The sequence below is a fragment of the Dendrobates tinctorius genome, unplaced genomic scaffold (assembly GCF_039654945.1).
Source record: "Dendrobates tinctorius isolate UK_male_01 unplaced genomic scaffold, ASM3965494v1 ptg000075l, whole genome shotgun sequence".
In the NCBI taxonomy this organism is placed as follows: domain Eukaryota; kingdom Metazoa; phylum Chordata; class Amphibia; order Anura; family Dendrobatidae; genus Dendrobates; species Dendrobates tinctorius.
This window is the reverse complement of record NW_027361743.1, coordinates 21,906,692-21,928,190: the sequence shown is the minus strand read 5'-3', so window position 1 is coordinate 21,928,190 and position 21,499 is coordinate 21,906,692. Positions and strand designations below refer to the sequence as shown.

Sequence of the window (21,499 nt, the reverse complement as noted above, 5' to 3'; positions counted from 1 at the left end):
AGACTTGTTAAGCAGAAGGACCTCTATTCAGGGGACTTATGGTAGTCCATTAGATACAGTAGAATCTCATGAAGAGAGGGACTCTAAACAAAACAGAAACGCAAGTGATGTGGAATTACTTGAGCAAGATACTGTCCAGGGGCAAGTATTTCCACCCAGTAACAACTGCCAGGATCAACCAATGAAGACACTGGAGGATGGATGGACATATAAGATCTACAGTGGCATGTAAAAGTTTGGGCACCCCTGGTCGGACAAGACCTTATCTGAGCATGTTTGATCACTAATTAAAATCACTCAAACAAGAATTGAAAGACTCTTGGTTGGGTACAAAAGGCATTTATAAGCTGTGATACCAGCAAAAAGGGTGTGCTACTAGGTAACAACAATGCAGGGTGCCCAAACTTTTACATAAGCCCATTTTTCGCTTTGTAATTTTTTTAAATTTTTAAAGGAAAATACAGGTTTTATTTTTCCTAAAATACAAAGGGAATGTGTCATATTTAACTTTAGGCCTTTCAGAGGTCATTTTATCTTCAACTTGCTTAACTATTCACAATAACAGTAATTTTGACCAGAGGAGCCCAAACTTTTACATGATTATACACACACACACACACCCCTACCCCTATACCTGAAAAAGGGAGATGAGACTTTAGAACCCATTTGTCAAGATTAATATAACCTCAAGGAAGGACTATTAGGTAATAATCCCAAACTACTTTGGGTTGTCATTGTGGGGTTTGCAGAAACACCATAAAGGCGTCTCAGTATTGTAGGCTTCAGCTGAAAATATACTCGTTCGGTGCCAATAAATTCCAACCAGCAACATCTCTTGGGTATACTGGTTCTCTGGCTGTGACCAGTCCATTTTAGATTCTAATTTTCTTACATTGTTTAATAATCCCTAGCAAAGCACAAAGGCCTTTGAACGATGGACAGCCCATTAATAAATGGCGGTTTCACGTCAATGATGCAGCCATTGCAATTAATCACAATGTTAACCGTCCCATATGCCTCTCAATTATCACTAAAAATAATAAAGGAGCCGCATGCACGTTGTGAATTCAATGGAGAGAAGATAAAGAACGTGTCAGTCTTTTACATCCATGTGTGACCCATTTGCTAACCTCTACATTAAAAAATGTTACAAGATAAAATCCAGTTTCCTAGGTTTATAAAAGAAATGTATCCGTAAAAATCGGATTCCACTTGGATGATGTGCGGAATTCATTTATTTTTCAGACTCGGAATAAAGTAATTTTTGGATTCTCAAGGACAGTCGGACCAAGCGAAAGACTGTTCATCAACAACCCTATGGAATAACATGCGTCAGTGTGCTGTCCAATCATAAAAAAAAATCGTACAGAATCCGTCTGCTTTATACGCCCGCCTGAGCTCCCGCTTTACTTTTCTCAGCCGTATTACGATCACATGAAAGTTTGGCTCAGAGTCTGTAGTCATAAATCCGTTGACAGGAGTGCAGAAAAAGACAAGATAGTTACAGACTTCCATCAGAAGGAGCCACTGGGGAACAAATGAAAAATTTTTTTGGTGCCTAAGGATGATATACGTATACTCAGTGCTCTGAATCGGAATAGGTCATTCATTTTCTTTAGTAGCAGCTCTACTTGAGAAAATGTAGAGTTGGCCACACATGAATTTGGGATTTTTTCTTCGACGGGGGTATTAATTATAGAATCAAATATGGTCTGTAAGGTACGTGACAAAGGCTTGAATACTTATTAAATACAATGCACATTTAAATAAGTATTAAGGCATTAGTAAAATACATAAATGACCATCTTTGATTCTGTATCAACTCTGTTGGCCATGTGTGGCAACACAGAAGAGCATTTTGCTACCTACCAGCCTGTTGTGCCCGGCGCCGTTCACAGACCACTCCTGCCGGCGATACAGCTGCCTCCAACTCTGTTGACTGGGCGGGTCGTCAATGTCATTCTGATTGACAGCTGGATTCCTGCTGCCTAACTGGGGGAGCCGACTGTGAAATCAGAATGAGGTCGGTAGTCCCACCCCGTCGACAGAGCAGGGTGAAAAAAAAAGCCACAGTTCTGTTGATGTGGCGTTACAGCAAAGGCAGCTGAATCCCTGTCAGGAGCGGTCTGTGACTGCTTTGTGCCGGCGATGAGTGGAGCCGGGGGCAAAAGACAGATAGGTAGCAACTGCCTGCCTGTTTGTGAAAAACAAAAATGTGTCTAAGCACTAAGTCCCAGAAATCCCCTTTACTGGACGTAATCTGAGTAAATGGATGTATCCCGACCTAGACTCTGCAAAACGACCTGTCCCATTATTCAGTAAGCGAGATGAGATCCTTGAAGATGAATCCTGTTCTTCACCCTATAAGCAGTAGCCATGATTGATGACAGTGATTTTAAAGGAACCTCATCAGTGGCACATGTTTTTAATTACCAGGTACTTGATGACCTCATTAGAAAACCAAATCTCCCAAAGAAATCATCAGTATTGTTGACATCTAGGCTAGCAGAGAGGAATTTATTACAACCGGAAACCAAAATCACATACTATCACGGCAGAGAAAAGGATTTACTGCCACTGTTCTTGGACAAAAGCGATTTTGTTTATTACGACAATGTTCAAGGTTTGCTGATGAAAAATCACAATATCAACCAAGTGAACTGCGGCTGTTCATAGACCGTTCAAATCTGAGCCTAAAATGTGTGCTTTTACACAATGGAAACAAATATGGGTCAATCCCAATAGGTCACTAAACTGAGATGGCAGAAGAGCAAAGCACAATTGCTCTGGTCTTACAGAAAGTATCATACCACGATCACCAGTGGCCAATCTGTGTGGATCTTAAGATGGTGAATATTGTCCTGGGACAGCAGAATGAATACACCAAGTAGCTCGGTATTATCTGTCTCTTGGGTAGTAGATCAAAAAAGGTTTATTGGGTGAGAAAATAGTGACCTCAGAGAACACATGGTAGTAGAAAAGAATTGCAGAACTATTGGCCTCCAAGGATAAGATCATTTTACCACCAGCGCACATAAAAATTAGGATTAAAAAGTTTGTAAAGGCTCTAAACAAAGAGGGAAGATGGTGCGACTGCATCTGCAGAAAATCTCCAGAGGTAACCGCGGAGAAGCCAAAGGCTGGTATTTTTGATGGTCATCAAATCATAGGATTCCTGAAAGATCCACACTTCAAAACTTCAAAGATTCATTGAACAATGCTAAGGCAGATGAATGGTCTTTCACTATGGTTGGACGGAATTTTCTTGGGAAATATAAAGCCAATAATTAAGGTACTGTCACACTTAGCGATGTACCAGCGATCCTGACCAGCGATATGACGCGGTCAGGATCGCTGGTACATCGCTAAGTGGTCGCTAGTGAGCTGCCACACAGGCAGATCTCACCAGCGACATCGCTGGGGTCGCTATTTACCTGTCACACTAGGCGATCCTGCGTCCTCCCGCCCGGCTCCACGCTCGTCGCTCCACAGGAAGCGCCGCAGGAAGCTGACGACGAGAAATGGTCCTGGACGTTCTCGCGCGATCAGCGATAACCAGCGGGGGAGCGGTCGGAGGTAAGTATCAGACACAGCGATGTCGCTAGCAATATCGCTATAACGTCACAAGTTATAGCGATATTGCTAGCGATATCGCTTAGTGTGACAGGCCCTTTACAATGTAATAGTAGATGCAATGCCATCTTTTATCCGACACCTTGGCTGTACAATGAGTATCAAGGTGCATTAACTCCCCAGCAACTTGTATTGGTTCCCAGAAAACCTTTGGGATCTAAGTGAAGAGCAGGGTGAACAATTCCACCAAGATGTAAGAACTATAGACGGAAGATACCGAGAACACGGTGATACTCACATGATGGCGGACTACTGCTGGTCTATCCAAAGTGATTGCCTTGGCGCAACTTAACGCAAATCTTTAAAGCGCCACTTTTCAAGGTATCTCAGTAAATAAAAAGTTTGAATGACAACTTATTACACATTTAATTCTTATAGTCTGAAGTAAATTCTTCATAAATATAATAAATCTACATGCATGAATTTGATTTAATAACCAAGGTGGCAAAAACAATAATGTTTAGTAGACACCAGTCCTAGTGTTTGATTGGTTGTCTGCATATGCATATCTCATTAACTAGAACTGATGGAAGAAAAATAAGGGCAGATCCAGAATTGGCGAGAAAAACCGTCCCAAAAATGGGTTAAATATCTCAAGCACCAATTTTATTGCTCCCCATATCCAATTCCTCAGCCATGAACATGCTGGGAAACGAATTCTTAAAAGCCAAATTGTTACACAATTTTTAATGAAACTCAATTGCAAATATTAATTTTAGCCCAAAATACAAGCACTTAAGTAACAACAACGCCCCAGAAGGTGTCCATATCCGCAATTATCTAGCGGGTTCCTTAAGACATGATGAGCCAGTTCAATGTATTCTTCTATACTGAGTTGTAAAGTGCTGCACAATATGTTCGCCCTATAGATATATATGTTATTACTCTTCTGGACATAAACGTACGTAAAATTATGAGCGTCGTAAAGTATGTGAAGGAGCCTTAAGCAGTTGTGCACAAATAAGACTAATTAGGAATAAGAGCGGTGAGAAGTCCACGGTGAGAAAATCTGAGAGTCATAAATTATAATCGGTTGTGAAGGATTTATTACACGTGTAATAAAGTAATCAAGTTACAACCGTGAAGAATGTAAGAGAACACTAGAGAGAAAAAAAAAAGTGGACAAATCACAAACGAATCGCACACAAGCAGCATGCCACCCGCGACAGAAAATTGAATTTGGAAACACTTTTGAATGTCACAATTGTGGGAGATGAAAGTTGACTCTGCAATTTCAGTGTTGCGGGACACATGTTGTTGTGTAGCGTTAGCATTAAGGTTTCTGTTGGGCGGCTTCTCCCCAACCAGCCGGGCTTAACTGACGGGCTCTGTTCTAAAAAATAGGGAGAAACCTGTCAATCAAGTCAAGCTGGGCAGTGAGGAGTCAATTAAACTCGGTTTCCTGTGTCCAGCTCCATTTTCTCTACAAACCAGGGAGGACAAAGACAACAGTTTTGCGTAATAAAATAAAATTTAAAAGAAAAAAAAAATACCCATCTGATTGGGATGAATCAAGCTTCTCTAATTAGCCATTATCAGCAGGGATGCCATGCTTGGCTATATAATGTCCCGTCTACTATTGATTAGCCGATTGTTATGGGTCCCATTTTCTTTAACCCTCAACCACCCACAATCCTCTCTTCAGGTGTAATGTAAAATTAGTTGACAAGCATCACGGTGGCGCAGTGGTTAGCATTGTTGCCTTACAGCGCTGGGGTCCTGGGTTTGTATCTCACCTAGGACAGCATCTACAAGGACTTTGTATGTTCTCCCCATGTTTGCAGTGTTTCCTCCGGGTTCTACGGTTTCCTACCACACGACATACTGACAACGAATGTAGAACGTGAGTCTCAATGGGGACAGTGATGTGGATTTCTACAGCGCTCCGGAATATGATGGCGCTATATAAGTGAGCATAACAACTAAACAGATAATGTAATACCTGGCACATAATGCCCGAACAGCCTACAACTCCTCGAACGCTACGCTCAGCTCTATTCTGCTCTCCTCTCTGGAAATCTATTAATTTTTAATACTTTGCTTATTTACAAAAGGCAAATATGAATAATCAATTACTGAATCCAGAAGAGAACTGTTTTATGTGGACTTCTTTTACCTCATTTTTCAAAACGTTGCTGGTAAATTAGACCCCAATGTGCTCTGATAAAATGTACCTTATTCATCCACATACCATATTGATCGAACTCTGATCAAACACTCTGCGCCGACACACAGACTGAATACACAGCTCTGACTTCATGGCCTGTGGATACTGTGATCCTGTGTAAACATACTAACATCCATGTAGACTCTGGCAGCGATATATATAATTGGCAAATACTGATACCTCAAATATTCCTCCACTCCCACTTATTTGGAAGTTCAATAGTCCATGGCACAAGCCTTGCTTACAGCACCACTCCAGTGGTGCAATAAAAAAAAAAAAAAAAAATCCCGCTTGAGTTGTGCTTTAACCCCTTCATGACCAGGCCATTTTTTGCAATTCTGACCAATGTCCCTTTATGAGGTAATAACTCAGGAACGCTTCAACGGATCCTAGCGATTCTGAGATTGTTTTTTCGTGACATATTGGGCTTCATGATAGTGGTAAATTTAGGTCGATAATTTTTGCGTTTGTGAAAAAAATGGAAATTTGGCGAAAATTTTGAAAATCTTGCAATTTTCAAATTTTGAATTTTTATTCTGTTAAACCAGAGAGCTATGTGACACAAAATAGTTAATAAATAACATTTCCCACATGTCTACTTTACATCAGCACAATTTCGGAAACATTTTTTTTCGTTAGGAAGTTATAAGGGTTAAAAGTTGACCAGCGACTTCTCATTTTTACAACAAAATTTACAAAACCATTTTTTTTTTAGGGACCACCTCACATTTGAAGTCACTTTGAGGGGTCTAAATGGCAGAAAATACCCAAAAGTGTCACCATTCTAAAAACTGCACCCCTCAAGCTACTCAAAACTACATTCAAGAAGATTATTAACCCTTCAGGTGCTTCACAGGAACTAAAGCAACATGGAATGAAAAAATGGACATTTTAATTTTTCCAACCAAAATTTTATTTTAGCATCAGTTTTTTCATTTTCACATGGGAAACAGGATAAAATGTATCCTAAAATTTGTTGGGCAATTTCTCCTGAGTACACTGATACCTCATATGTGGTCATAAACCACTGTTTGGGTGCACGGCAGGGCTCAGAAGGCAAGGAGCGCCATTTTACTTTTTGAATGTAAAATATGCTTGAATGTTTAGCGGTTGCCATGTCTTGTTTTAAGAGTACCTGTGTGCCTAAACATTGGAGCTCCCCCCACAAGTGAGCCCATTTTGGAAACAAGACCCTCCAAGGAACTTATCTAGATGCATAGTGAGCACTTTGAACCCCCAGGTGGCTTCACAAATTGATCTGTAAAAAAAAAAAGTACTTTTTTTTTTTCACAAAAATTTTATTTGGCCTCAGTTTTTTCATTTTCACATGGGCAACAGGTTAAAATGGATCCTAAAATTTGTTGGGCAATTTCTCCTGAGTACATCGATATCTCATATGTGGTCATAAACCACTGTTTGGGCGCACCGCAAGGCCCGGAAGGGAAGGAGCGCCATGTGACTTTTTGATTGGAAAATTAGCTCCAATCGTTAGCGGACACCATGTCGCATTTGGAGAGCCCCTGTGTGCCTAAACATTGGAGCTCCCCCACAAGTGACCCTATTTTGGAAACTAGACCCCCGAAGGAACTTATCTAGATGTGTGGTGAGCACTTTGAACCCCCAATTGCTTCACAGAAGTTTATAACGCAGAGCAGTGAAAATAAAAAAATAATTTTTTTTCCTCAAAAATGATTTTTTAGCCCGCTATTTTTTATTTTCCCAAGGGTAACAGGATAAATTGGACCCCAAAAGTTGTTGTCCAGTTTGTCCTGAGTACAATGGTACCCCATATGTGGGGGAAAACCACTGTTTGAGCGCACGGCATGGCTCAGAAGGGAAGGAGCGCCATTTGACTTTTGGAATGGAAAATTAGCTCCAATCGTTAGCGGACACCATGTTGTGTTTGCAGAGCCCCTGTGTGCGTAAACTTTGGAGCTCCCCCCACAAATGACCCCATTTTGGAAACTAGACCCCCTAAGGAACTTATCTAGATGCATAGTGAGCACTTTGAACCCCCAGGTGCTACACAGAAGTTTATAACGCAGAGCCGTTAAAATAAAAATATTTTTTTCCCCTCAAAAAATAAAATAAATTTTTAGCCTGCTATTTTTTATTTTCACAAAGGTAACAGGATAAATTGGACCCCAAAAGTTGTTGTCCAGCTTGTCCTGAGTACGCTGGTACCACATATGTGGGGGGGACCACTGTTTGGGCACACGTTGGGGCTCAGAAGGGAAGTAGTGACGTTTTGAAATGCCGACTTGATGGAATGGTCTGTGGGCGTCATGCTACATTTGCAGAGCCCCTGATGTACCTAAACAGTGGAAACCCCCCACAAGTGACCCCATTTTGGAAACTATATCACCTAAGGAACTAATCTAGATGTGAGGTCAGCACTTTGAACCCCCAAGTGCTTCACAGAAGTTTATAATGCAGAGCTGTGAAAATAAAAAAATATTTTTTTTCCTCAAAAAGTGATTTTTAGCCCACTATTTTTTATTTTCACAAGGGTAACAGGATAAATTGGACCCCAAAAGTTGTTGTCCAGTCTGTCCTGAGTATGCTGGTACCCCATATATGGGGGGGACCACTGTTCGGGGACACGTTGGGGCTCGGAATGGAAGTAGTGACGTTTTGAAATGCCGACTTGATGGAATGGTCTGTGGGCGTCATGTTACGTTTGCAGAGCCCCTGATGTACCTAAACAGTGGAAACCCCCCACAAGTGACCCCATTTTGGAAACTAGACCCCCCAAGGAACTTATCTAAATGTGTGGTGAGCACGTTGAACCCCCAAGTGCTTCGCAGAACCGTGAAAATAAAAAATCTTTTTTTTTCCACAAAAATAATTATTTTAGCCCCCATTTTTTTATTTTCCCAAGGGTAACAGGAGAAATTAGACCCCCAAAGTTGTTGTGCAATTTTTCCTGAGTACCCTGATACCCCATAAGTGGGGGTACACCACTGTTTGGGCACACGTCGGGGCTCGAAATGGAGGGAGCACCGTTTGACTTTTTGAACGCAAAATTGGCTGGACTAAGTGGTGGCTCCAAGTCGCGTTTGGAGAGCCCCTGATGTGCCTAAACAGTGGAAACCCCTCAATTCTATCTCCAACCCTAACCCCAACACACCCCTAACCCTAATCCCAACCCTAATCCTAACCCTACCCACAACCCTAATCCCAACACACCCCTAACGAAATCCCAACTCTAACCCTAACCACAAGCCTAACCGTAATCCCAACCCCAACCCAACCCTAATACCAATTCCAACCCTAACCCTAAGTTCAACCCTAACCCTAAGTTCAACCCTAACCCTAAATTCAACCCTAACCCTAAGTTCAACCCTAACCCTTAGTCCAACCCTAACCCTTAGTTCAACCCTAACCCCTAGTTCAACCCTAACCCCTAGTCCAACCCTAACCCCTTGTCCAACCCTAACCCCTAGTCCAACCCTAACCCCTAGTCCAACCCTAACCCTTAGCCCAACCCTAACCCTTAGTCCAGCCCTAACCCTAGCCCTAACCCTAGCCCTAACCCTAGCCCTAACCCTAGCCCTAACCCTAGCCCTAACCCTAGCCCTAACCCTAGCCCTAACCCTAGCCCTAACCCTAGCCCTAACCCTGGACCTAACCCTAATGGGAAAAAAAAATATATATATATTTTATTATTTGTCCCTACCTATGGGGGTGATAAGGGGAGCGGTGATTTACTTTTTATTTATTTTGATCACTATGAAAGTTTATCATAGTGATCAAAATAAATGAATGAATCTGCAGCGTTGCAGATTCGATTCGGCGCACTGCGCATGCGCCCGCCATCTTGCAAGATGGCGGCGCCCATGACGCTGGACGGCAGGACACCGGGACGGATAGCGGGAGGTCGGAGGCACAAAGAGGGTGAGAGTGGGTGATCGGAGGGGCGATCGGAGGGCTGGGGGGGCGGAGGGAAGGCGGAGGGGCAGATCATGACGGCGGCTGCCGATTGGTGCCGTCAGACGGTGGCGGCAGCCGATCGGTGCCGTCAGTCGGTGTGGGGGGGGGGGGGGGGGGGTCGGGTCTCGGTGTCCAGCCATGTCCGATGCTATTTCAGCATCGGCCATGGCTGGATTGTAATATTTCACCAATTTTCATTGGTGAAATATTACAATCGCTCTGATTGGCAGTTTCACTTTTAACAGCCAATCAGAGCGATCGTAGGCACGTGGGGGCTAAGCCACACCCCCAGGTGTTAACTCTGAAGGGTCCTTTGTGTGCGGGTCGGGTGACCTTTCAGTGACCCCGGTCACCCGACCCGCAGGGGGGCTATTTATAGCATGACGCCTACGTAGGCGTCATAGGTCGTTTGGGCACTGCTTTTCATGACGCCTACGTAGGCGTCATAGGTCGTGAAGGGGTTAAAGGATCAAGAATTCCCATCAGTAGCCGTAAAAGGTAAAACCAGCTTCAGAAATTCGATGTATATAAAAGTATCAAATTTATTAGGTAAATTAAAAATAAGATAACAGTATGGTAGTCATAGCCAGGATTTCTGAAGCTGGATTTAAATTTTTCAGCTATCGATTGATCTTCCTGTTGCACGGCTGGATTTTCCTTCCTTCGGACCAGCTATGGGTGAGCTGACATAATCCCCTTATCTATCACAAGGATTCCCATAGGCCATGTTCACAAGTTGCAGAATATTTTGGTGTGGATTTGGTTCGGGTGCCGTCGCACTAAACGATGCACCAGCGATCCCGACAACGATACGACCTGGTCAGGATTGCGGATGCATCGCTACATGATCGCTGGTGAGCTGTCAAACAGGCAGCTTCATCAGCGATCAGCACCAGCGAGGACGCTGGTATCCAAGGTAAATATCGAGTAACTAAGCGCGCGCATCACTTAGTTACCCGCTGTGTACCTTAGATACCAGCTCCCAGCGCGAGCATGCTGGTATCTAAGGTACACAGTGGGTAACTAAGCGACGTGCGCGCTTAGTTACCCGATATTTAGATTGGATACCAGCTCCCAGCGTCTGCTTACAGCGCTGGGAGCTCGCTGATCGTTGGTCTCCCGCTGCCACACGCAGCGATGCATGCTGGCCAGCGGGAGACCAACGATCAAAAAATGGCCCAGGACAAAGCATGGGCAACAAACAAGGAGAATTGGAACTACAAACACAGGAAAAGAAATATGATGTCATTGGAATCACTGAAACTTGGTGGGACGATACACATGATTGGAATACAAGGCTAGAAGGATACAACTTATTTGCAAGAAACAGACTTGATAAACGAGGAGGAGGTGTCGCATTGTATGTTAGAAACGCGTATATCTGCACAGAGATAGAAGCTTCAGAGACTGGGAGTTCTGTGGAAACTGTTTGGGTAAGAATACAAGGACAGAACAATGGAAAGGACACCATTGTAGGCATTTACTACAGGCCGCCTGTGCAAGCTGAAGATATGGATAAACTCTTTATGCATCAAATGGCCAAGTTCTCCAAAAATATGACATAGTTGTCATGGGAGATTTCAACTATCCAGACATTTGTTGGGAATCTCTCTCAGGCAAAACTAACAGGTCAAGGAAATTCTTATCCTCTCTTGCTGACAACTTTATCATCCAAAAGGTAAGGGAGAAAACAAGGGGAACTGCTACCTTGGATCTAATCCTTATAAACAGGGAGGAAATGGTTGAGGAGGTAATAGTGGCTGGGACCATGCTATATTAGAATTTTGGATAACTAGAGGAGGAAGACCTGTGAAGACTCAGACGTCAAGGTTAGATTTCAGAAAGGCAGATTTTAAGGGATTCAGAAAGAGAATTGGAGGGATCCAATGGCTGGATATCCTTAAAGACAAAAATGTCCAGGAAGGATGGGAAATCTTGAAAAATGAAATTCTCAAAGCACAATTGTTAACAATTCCAAAAAGAGGGAAGAATAGGAAGCATTTAAGGAAACCAGGATGGATGAACACAGAACTTAAGCACATGCTAAAAAGGAAGAAAAAAATGTTTATAAAATGGAAAGAGGGAGGCATGTCTAAAGAAGAATATAATGCTGTCTGCAGAACTTGCAGGGCACAAATCAGATTATCTAAAGCTGAAAATGAATTGAGGCTTGCAAGAGATGTCAAAAGCAATAATAAAGGATTTTGGGGATATGTCAAAAGTAAAAGAAAAGTCAAAGATGCTATAGGATTTTTACAGGATGAAAAGGTAAGACAGGATGTTGAGAAGGCCAAACTTTTAAATTCTATTTTGCATCTGTTTTCTCTCAGAAAGGAAATGTAACATCAACTGCTCTTCACTGTCCTATTAAGGGAATAGAAGAATCCAGGATATCTATAAACAGAAAGATAGTGAGCAAACACTTAGTTAACCTAAATGAATTCAAGTCTCCAGGTCCAGATGAATTACACCCCAGAGTACTGAAGGAGATAGCAGAAGAAATTTTTGAACCCCTCTCCATAATCTTTGAAAATTCTTGGAGAACAGGAGAAGTCCCAGAAGACTGGAGAAGAGCAAATGTTGTTCCTATCTTCAAAAAGGGTAAGAAGGTGGACCCAGGCAACAATAGGCCGGTGAGTCTGACTTCTATACCAGGAAAGATCTTTGAACAAATTATTAAACAACATGTATGTCAGTACCTGGATAAGAATGAAGTGATTGAGTCAGAATGGGTTTGTAACTAATAAGTCATGTCAGACTAACTTAATTTCCTTCTATGACGGAATCACTGATTGGGTGGATCAAGGGAATGCTGTAGATATAGTATATCTTGACTTCAGCAAAGCATTTGACAAAGTCTCTCATACAATCCTTATTGAAAAAATGACTAAGTATGGAATGGACAAGGCAACTGTTAGGTGGATTCATAACTGGCTTAGTGATCGGACCCAAAGAGTGGTCGTAAATGGCTGCACATCCAGTTGGAAGAATGTCTCAAGTGGGGTACCACAGGGCTCTGTCCTGGGCCCTGTATTGTTCAACATCTTTATCAACGATTTAGATGAAGGAATTGAGGGTAAACTGATTAAATTTGCTGATGACACAAAGCTAGGAGGGATAGCTAATGCTAGAGAAGAGAGAGAGAGGATTCAAAAAGATATAAATAAATTGGAGCAGTGGGCAGCAACTAACAGAATGGTTTTTAACAGGGAAAAATGCAAAGTACTACATCTGGGCAATAAAAATGAAAAAAGCATATACAGAATGGGAGGAATAGGGCTAAGCAACAGCACATGTGAAAAAGACTTGGGTATACTAATAGATCACAGACTGAATATGAGTCAACAGGGTGATGCAGCAGCAAAAAAGGCAAATGCAATTCTAGGATGTATTAACAGAAGCATACAGTCTAGATCACGTGGAGTCATTATTTCCCTCTACTCCTCTTTGGTCAGACCTCATCTGGAATATTGTGTCCCGTTTTGGGCACCACATTTTAAAAAAAGACATCAACAAACTGGAGCAAGTTCAGAAAAGAGCGACCAGAATGGTGACCGGTCTGCAAACCCTGTCTTATGAGGAAAGGTTGCAGGATTTGGGAATGTTTAGTTTGCAAAAGAGAAGACTGAGAGGAGACTTAATAGCTGTCTACAAAAATCTAAAGGGCTGTCACATTGTAGAAGGATCAACTTTATTCTCATTTGCACAAGGAAAGACTAGAAGCAATGGGATGAAACTGAATGGGAGGAGACACATTAGATATTAGAAAAAACTTTTTGACAGTTAGAGTGATCAATGAGTGGAACAAGCTGCCACGAGAAGTGGTGAGATCTCCTTCAATGGAAGTCTTCAAACAGAGGCTGGACAGACATCTGACTGGGATGATTTAGCGAATCCTGCTTTGAGCAGGGGGTTGGACCAGATGGCCCAGGAGGTCCCTTCCAACTCTACGATTCTATGACACTCCTGCACGATCAGCGATACCCGGCGGGGGGGGGGGGTGTCACAAAATCAGCGATCTGCAACAAAATCCTCTTTTATTACTTGTGGATTTTGTTGCAGTTTTAGCTCGACTCCATTACAAAAGCATTAAATATGGTCACACCCGCAATATTAAAATCAGCATAAGAATGAGCATACTGCTTATTTGATCATCCACTGCACGCTATTATTTTCATGCCGATTTTTGTGCAAATGTATGAATGGGATTTTGAAGCTATTTTGCGACCTCCCATCCGAAAATAGCCAGGAGTTTGGTCCAGCGTTCATATTTTCAATATGTAAAGGGGAGTAAGCTTCTGTCAGACACTTTCGTAGCAGCTAATGATGAGCGCGCGTACTGGGATAAGGTGTTATCTGAGCATGCTCTGGTGCTAAACCGAGTGTCTTCGGCGTGGTCAGATATTATGTATTATGTTCGAGTCCCCGCGGCTGCATAACTCGCTGCTGTTAAGAGAACCGCAACACAGGAAACTGCTTGCTAGGTAATCCCTGCATGTGTTGCAGCAGTCTACCATTCGCGAGACATGCAGGAGCAGGGACTCAAACATATTATTTGAGCACGCCGAAGACACTCAATTAGCACCCGAGCATGCTGGATAACTGAGTGACAACCATTTTGACCACAAACATCCAAACACTGTCCTCCCGATTTCCCGTACTGCCAAAAAAGCAAATGTTCTGCACTGATACTTCAACACTCTTACGAGTTCGGAAATGCGGATCATTTTTTTTTTCTCTATTGGGGTATATGTTTTTATTAAAAAAAAAAAAAAGTTTTTTCTTAAACAATACCTACCAACAAGAACAATTTCTCATTAAGACTAAGGGAGTTGTTGCAGCTCTGCTTCGTGTTCTTCCTCGGATCGCGCGGCTGTTAAAAGCTTCAGGCCGAGAAGAATAAATTTGATTTTAAGAGGGGAAGAAAGAGCTGGAGATAAAGTGCTCCCCAGCCCCGCCGCTTGTCACTAATATGCCTTCCACAAGAGCTTATAAATGACCTTTAGTTTTATAGGACTTGGAAGATACTCTGAAAAAAAGCATTAAAAACGTCTCCTGCGCTGCTGGAATCTCACTGGCGATAATCACAAGTGAAGGGGAGAGATGTACTGAAAGAAAATAGGACTGGAACCCAAATAAAGATTGGCTTTTCAACCGGCATTACTCCTGAGATGATCGTAAACTCCTATAGTTTGTCCTGCAGCCCCATACACTGTCCTGGATTATTACAGAATAGGTGAGAAGGTGAGAACCGTACATTATACATAATCAATATACATTACACACTTATGGAAATATTAGGTAATGTCTCTGGGAAATCCACTTCCTAAAAGGGAATTTCCAATGACAGTTACTGCAAACATTCTGGCAAGGCTGCCTTAGGCCTCTTTCACACATCCGGATTTTGCCGTCAGGCGCAATCCGGCATGTGTGTAAAGAAATGGATCCGGGTTTTTTTTCAGCCGGATGCGTTTTTTTGACATTGAATAGCACATGCGCCAGATCGTGCCACATGTGCTTCCGTTTGTTTTGGTTTTTACCGGATCCGGCTGAAATCTGCTGTCCGGCGGCCGGACAGAACGCGTGCTGCAACATTTTTTTGTCCGGCGAATAAAGCCAGACATGCACGCATGCGGCACTTCTGGCTCTGTGGGACAATGAAAGGCAATGGTAACGTCCGGCAGCCGGATCAGGCTTTTATCTGATCCGGCCACCACTTGCAGTTTTCCTCCTCTGCGCATGCCCGGATCTCTCTCTCTCTCGAAAAGTGGTCTTCCCCCGTACTGCGGTGACTGCAGAGTCCGCCGTAAGTTGCGCCGCAGCTACTTCCGCTGCTTCCAGCTGTCCGGCTTGTTGCCGCACACCGCCGGAATCTCCCCGACGGATGTGTGAAAGTAGCCTTACAATATGCTATCCTGAAGTGGTCTCTTCAGCAGCGCACAACTTTCCAGTCTCTTTCGCTTCTTGGTTTTGGGCAGGGCTGCCATGAGAGGTGGTGCGTTCTCCATCAATGAAAGTCTTCAAACAGAGGTAGAACAGACAGATGTCTGAGATAGGTTCGCGACTCCTGCATTGAGCAGGAAGGTTGGACACGATGACTTTGGAGGTCCCTTTCAACTCTGGTGATTTTAACAGTGCATTGGCTGTAGAGTAGTGTCTGCAATTTTAGGAGTCATCTTCTCTCCTTGTGTGCGTCTACAGAGAGAGTCCGGTCAGTAACTGGCAGTGGAGGTGGAGACGTTGCCAGGGCCCCGCCTTTATGACTAGTGTCAAGTGCGACTTATTCACTGGGCTGACTTTTAAAATAATTGCTATTCCACTCAAATGGGAAAAAGTTAAAGCGCTGTAGAAGAGCTGGTCTGTGAATAAAAAAAAAAAAAAAACTATATGACTTTATACATATACAAAAAAGTGTGACTGCCGTATGGACATGGGCTTCTGTTGGGTGCCACAATGTACTGAAATAAGCTCCTAAGAAAGCACACAAGCCAGAAAGCGTACATCTGTATAAAGCTAGAAAGCGTCCATAGGTAAACGCTGATATACCTCTATGGGATCCCCATTACAGCTCTGGACAGGACAATTATAATGAGGGGATGAGCACGAGCCTGTACGATTCCTATATTCCTATAAGTCATATTACTGCCCGGAGCAGTCAGCCAATTTTAGATAAACAGTAAACTTGCGTTAGACATAAATGACATGACCTTATACCTTCTCTACTAAACCCAAGGGTGATGATTACTGTATTTCTATAAAACCATTAGTGTACCTCTTCCTGCCCAATGTACTATGTCAGTTCGGATGAAGACGGCACTTTCGCCATTATATGGCACAACAGAGCACGGATGACAGATTGCCTGTATTTTCCCATTAAATTAACATTCGCTATCTCTGAATTGCCCATTTTGCACCCGGGATGTTGGTTACTTCAATTCATGAGACAGCGATCACTAATAGGAAAATATATTTCATGAATTATTATCAGAGATGGAATTTCTGGTTCATTTCTTCAGGGATAACAATTTTGTGTCACAGTTTTATTAATATCTACAACACTTCTAAAAATGACAAGTCGCTGCCACGTGTACCGGGAACACATGCAAGAAGTAATTACCTCCTCTTACACCGTGCAGAGAACATTAGCACCAAAGTGTCACCAATTATACCCAGCTCACAACGGGGCCCGTCAGGTTCCCGCGCTGCATCTGACTACCCTTTCCGTTAAATGTTCCTGGCCCCCCTGAAGGAGACTGACAGCAGTGTGAACACAGCCTAAAAATACTGTATATGTTCCCATAAAAGGCAAACAGACAGACGACCCCAATACACGACCATCTGAATCCATACTGATGGCACGCGGCTACAACGTCAACTACAAGTGTAAGAGACACTGAGGCTACAAAGATATTGAAATTTTACAAAACCCCAATTTAGTGACCATATTTAAAAGGATGTCACCACTATTTTATTTTTGTTTTTAAATCAAAAATCACTTTTGTAATGGGGTTTCATTAAAAAAAAAAAAAATTGTATCATGAGCTTTCTATAGTTTGTGTTACACTGTGTATGGCTGGTTGCAGAATGAGTTCATGAAGAGTCCGTTCCTGTGTCCTCCCCGCGGACTCTCGATGCAGCCACTGATCAGCTGCAGCCATCCCTATACTGTCAGAGCGGACTTCCACTCATAGCGATTACTAAAAGATTGCAGCCAGGAGAAACAGAAGAAAGGTCGGGGGAGCAAAGGCCCGGGGGAGCAAAGGCCCGGGGGAGCAAAGGCCCGGGGGAGCAAAGGCCCGGGGGAGCAAAGGCCCGGGGGAGCAAAGGCCCGGGGGAGCAAAGGCCCGGGGGAGCAAAGGCCCGGGGGAGCAAAGGCCCGGGGAAGCAAAGGCCCGGGGAAGCAAAGGCCCGGGGAAGCAAAGGCCCGGGGAAGCAAAGGCCCGGGGAAGCAAAGGCCCGGGGAAGCAAAGGCCCGGGGAAGCAAAAACCGAACAGCTACAAAGAAGGAGTGATTCAGTAGGGATGACCCATTTAAACTTTAGCGATAGTCAAAGGCTGAAAAAGACGTAAGGAATTCAGGTCATGCAAAATAAGCCAAGGTATTGCTAGAGACAAGCTAGGCAAGATTTTACTATTGTTAATGAGAAAAAAAGACCGTTTAAACACCCTTAAAGGAATGCGTCACTTTCACGTGAAGCAACTTGAGAAGCCACTTTGTAACTATGATTTGCAACCTATATAAAGGTAGGCTACAGGTATCCATGTTATCAGAATTTTCGTATTTTTACGGTGATGTAGCAATAATGCTAAAAGCTTCTTTTCTACAACTCTCCTTTTAACACTAAACATATCAAATAGTTAGGAAACCGTATAATTAGGTGAATTTAGTCATCAAACACAGCAGCTCCATATTGGCAACATATGGGCAAGTAGACACAATCGCATCATGTCGACAGTGATGCAGTGCCCACAGCTGAGGGACCGAGGTGGGACATAGTGGGAAGCTGACCCTGTTATAACAAACAGGACAAAGCATTTTAAAAGTCGAGATCCATTGGCACCAAATAGTTAATAATCCATGCCTCTTTTCCCTCATCTTACAGGTCTGTGTCTCAGAGACCAGAAATAGGTTCCCGAGAGAATCTGAAATTCTAATGTCCTGAAACAACAAGTTCTGACAGTCCTGTCCAGATGGTTACAGCATCTGTCCAATGGGCTCCTGGCAGTGTTGGTTTTAGAAAGTGGGAAGAGGGATTTAACATTAAATATTCACTTGAAGTGGACAGCTGTGATAAAGCCGAGAGAATATTATCTGCAAATGTTCTTGAAGTTTTCAGCGTAAACCCAGAAATATTCAAAGCAATAATGTACCTGCTACTTTCTTCTCCACTGTGGTCATCCTCGTGGTCTCCATCACCATCACTGCCATCATCTCCTCTGTACTTATCGGGGTCAGGAAGGGTGCTGAGGTCTAATTCATATTCACTGTCTTCCTGGTCAAGGTAAGCGACAGCCTCCTCATCCTCCTACAAAAGACAAAAAAGATACCAAAGGTTAGTAACTCAACCCTGAAGGTAGCCATGCACACACCTCCATACACTTGGATAGTCGGCTTGGCCAAGCGTTCATGCGATCTGAAAAGGGAAAGAAGAGAAAGTCGAATAGGGAGAGAGGAGAAAGGAACTTCTGATGACTTATTTCCCCTGAAAACAAAGTATTGGCATTGAAATTCCAACAAGCTGTTCCTTCTCTTCCCTGAAATCACCGTCAGGGTGGAGTTGTGAGGCTCCCACAGGTATCAGATGGTCGGCAATATAGAATGTAAAGTTAAATTTAACCATGTTCAGAAGAACAATGTTACTAGATTCCTTGACTAACAAAACAGATAGAAAACAGTGCAGACGGAGTCTTAAACATTAAAGAGGACCGGTCACTTACCAAACATATGTAACGTTCTTTACCTGGTATAAAATGACGCTTTTCTCCTGAATCAGGAATAGTTTGTTTTTGGTCCTGTGCCTTCTTTGTATAAAAATCTAGTATCTGAGGCCAACAGAACATGGTCCTCAATAGGATGCCCACAAAGGAAAGTGGAGGACCACATCTCCTTGGCTATAAAGGCTGGATTTATAGGGAAGAAGGGGCAATATCTCAAGAATGGAGAGGCATAAGAACAAAAAAAAAAAAACACAAAAAAAAAAAAACAACAGAAGAGAACAGCGGCAATTACACCTGCTAAAAACTTTCATATTTAAGTCAGGTGCTCTTTAATTCGTTCATACCACACTATGTATTTTAAGATTCCACTTTTGCTTCCAGGACAATTTTCGCTCTTTTGGACAAACAAATTAAACATGAATTTAAAAAAAAAAAAAATATATAAATGGATTTATAGGCAATTATAATGTAATATCCACAATCTTGCAACAGAGTTCAGTATATGGTAAAAAACATGAAAAGTATGACAAGTCTTTATATTCATGAGGACTGGAGGCTTCAAAAATCTTCCAATTGACAGTAAACATCACAGCAGACACTCGATGTCCTGATAAGATTCAGGGGTGCATCTCATATTAGGGTAGGTGAGGGGCTGATAACATGAGGAAAAGCTCCGGTATCACATCACCCTATAATGCTTTTTGAAGGCTGTACAGGCGAGAGCTGACTGACCTTTCTTGCTGCTGTCCGTTGCCGCCTCTTCGCTTTTCTTGTACACAGAATTTTTTTCATGCTGCACTCCATCTTTACTAGAGTGCTGCGCCCTCATATTACAGCAGTAAAAAGCATGTAAAGTTGGTATATACTACAAACGTCTTTGGCAATGGAAGGTTCAAGAGTCGGCCTATGACTTATAGTCCTCTACCTGATCTTAGGGGGACTATTCATCCAGAAGAGCTGTAATTTGCAAATGTTTATCCAGGGAGCATTGTCCTGAAGACTCTACACCGGCTGGATTGCCGTAACTTTCTGTATTTCATCTTGTAGACATATTTCATGCACGTCAGGATTTCTTGTTGGTAGTTTACTAAATTCACGGGTCACAAAGCCCTTCTTTGTCAGTCAATAATCAGCATGTCTGAGCAGCGCTTATATCAGGACCGTTCAACCATGGCCAACTCTCTGACCCTTGTGAGTTGTGTCGGGCTCTGCAGACATCTCCACTTGATGTCAAAAGCAGCTGGTCTGATAGACGCCGCACACATCGTCCACAAACACGACTGAGACTTCATTTGTAAGTTTGCATGATAAACAAAGATCTTAACAGATTTCAGACAGATGGGGCATTGCTTATTGATCATCCCCATTTGGGAGAGGGTGATGTTAGCTCAAACTCTATAAACCGGTTACTGCCAACTTAGACACATACAGGCAACACCTCACCCAGTGCATATTCCCCTCCGGTTCCCACGCCATCTCCAGAACAGTAGTTACCCAATTTGGTGGTCAGCCATTGTATACGGGTGTGGAATAAGTGGTGGTCCTCACCATTCACTTCTATGGCCCACAACAACATTACCGGGTGGGCTGGCGGTTGGAAGCCCGTATTCTCGATATAAGTGTGCACCCCAGGAGTCCGACCTGCATCTGTCAGACATTTATGCCATATCCCGTAGAGGTGTCAATTTTTATTAGGTAATCCTTTAAGGATCCACTAATATTAAGGTGTTGACATATTTCCCAAAATTAATGTCTTCACTAACAAAATGCTTTAAAAGGAAATCAGTCATCAGAAATCATTTCCATTTCATAATATACAGCTTTTTTCCCAGATTACATATGCCACATCTGGAGCCTATCAGCGGTGGTCAATCTCCACTGCACTGACAACCGGCCGCTATGGGGCCTCTGAGCAGGAGGATGTGTGATGGGTATATGGGCACTGGACTATGGGATGGAGCATATGTATGACGGGTATATGGGCACGGGCCTATGGGATCGTGGATATGTATGATGGGTATATGGGCACTGGACTATGGGAGAGAGGATATGTGTGATGGGTATATGGGCACTGGACTATGGGATGGAGCATATGTATGACGGGTATATGGGCACAGGCCTATGGGATCGTGGATATGTATGATGGGTATATGGGCACTGGACTATGGGATGGAGCATATGTGTGATGGGTATATGGGCACTGGACTATGGGATGGAGCATATGTATGACGGGTATATGGGCACGAGACTATGGGATGGAGCATATGTGTGATGGGTATATGGGCACTGGACTATGGGATGGAGCATATGTATGACGGGTATATGGGC

General features: G+C 43.0%; 1 protein-coding gene across 2 annotated transcripts in view; it reads right to left on the bottom strand.

The window, feature by feature from the left end:
• Positions 1-21,499, bottom strand: part of DDX10 (DEAD-box helicase 10) — a 235,748-nt gene that overhangs the window by 15,381 nt on the left and 198,868 nt on the right. The window contains exon 17 of one of the 2 annotated variants that reach the window (XM_073583095.1): positions 18,605-18,759. The exons of the other annotated variant lie outside the window; for it this stretch is intronic. Within the exon in view, the coding sequence (XP_073439196.1) occupies positions 18,605-18,759 (155 nt within the window). The remainder of the gene's footprint in view (positions 1-18,604; positions 18,760-21,499) is intronic. 2 annotated transcript variants of the gene reach the window in all.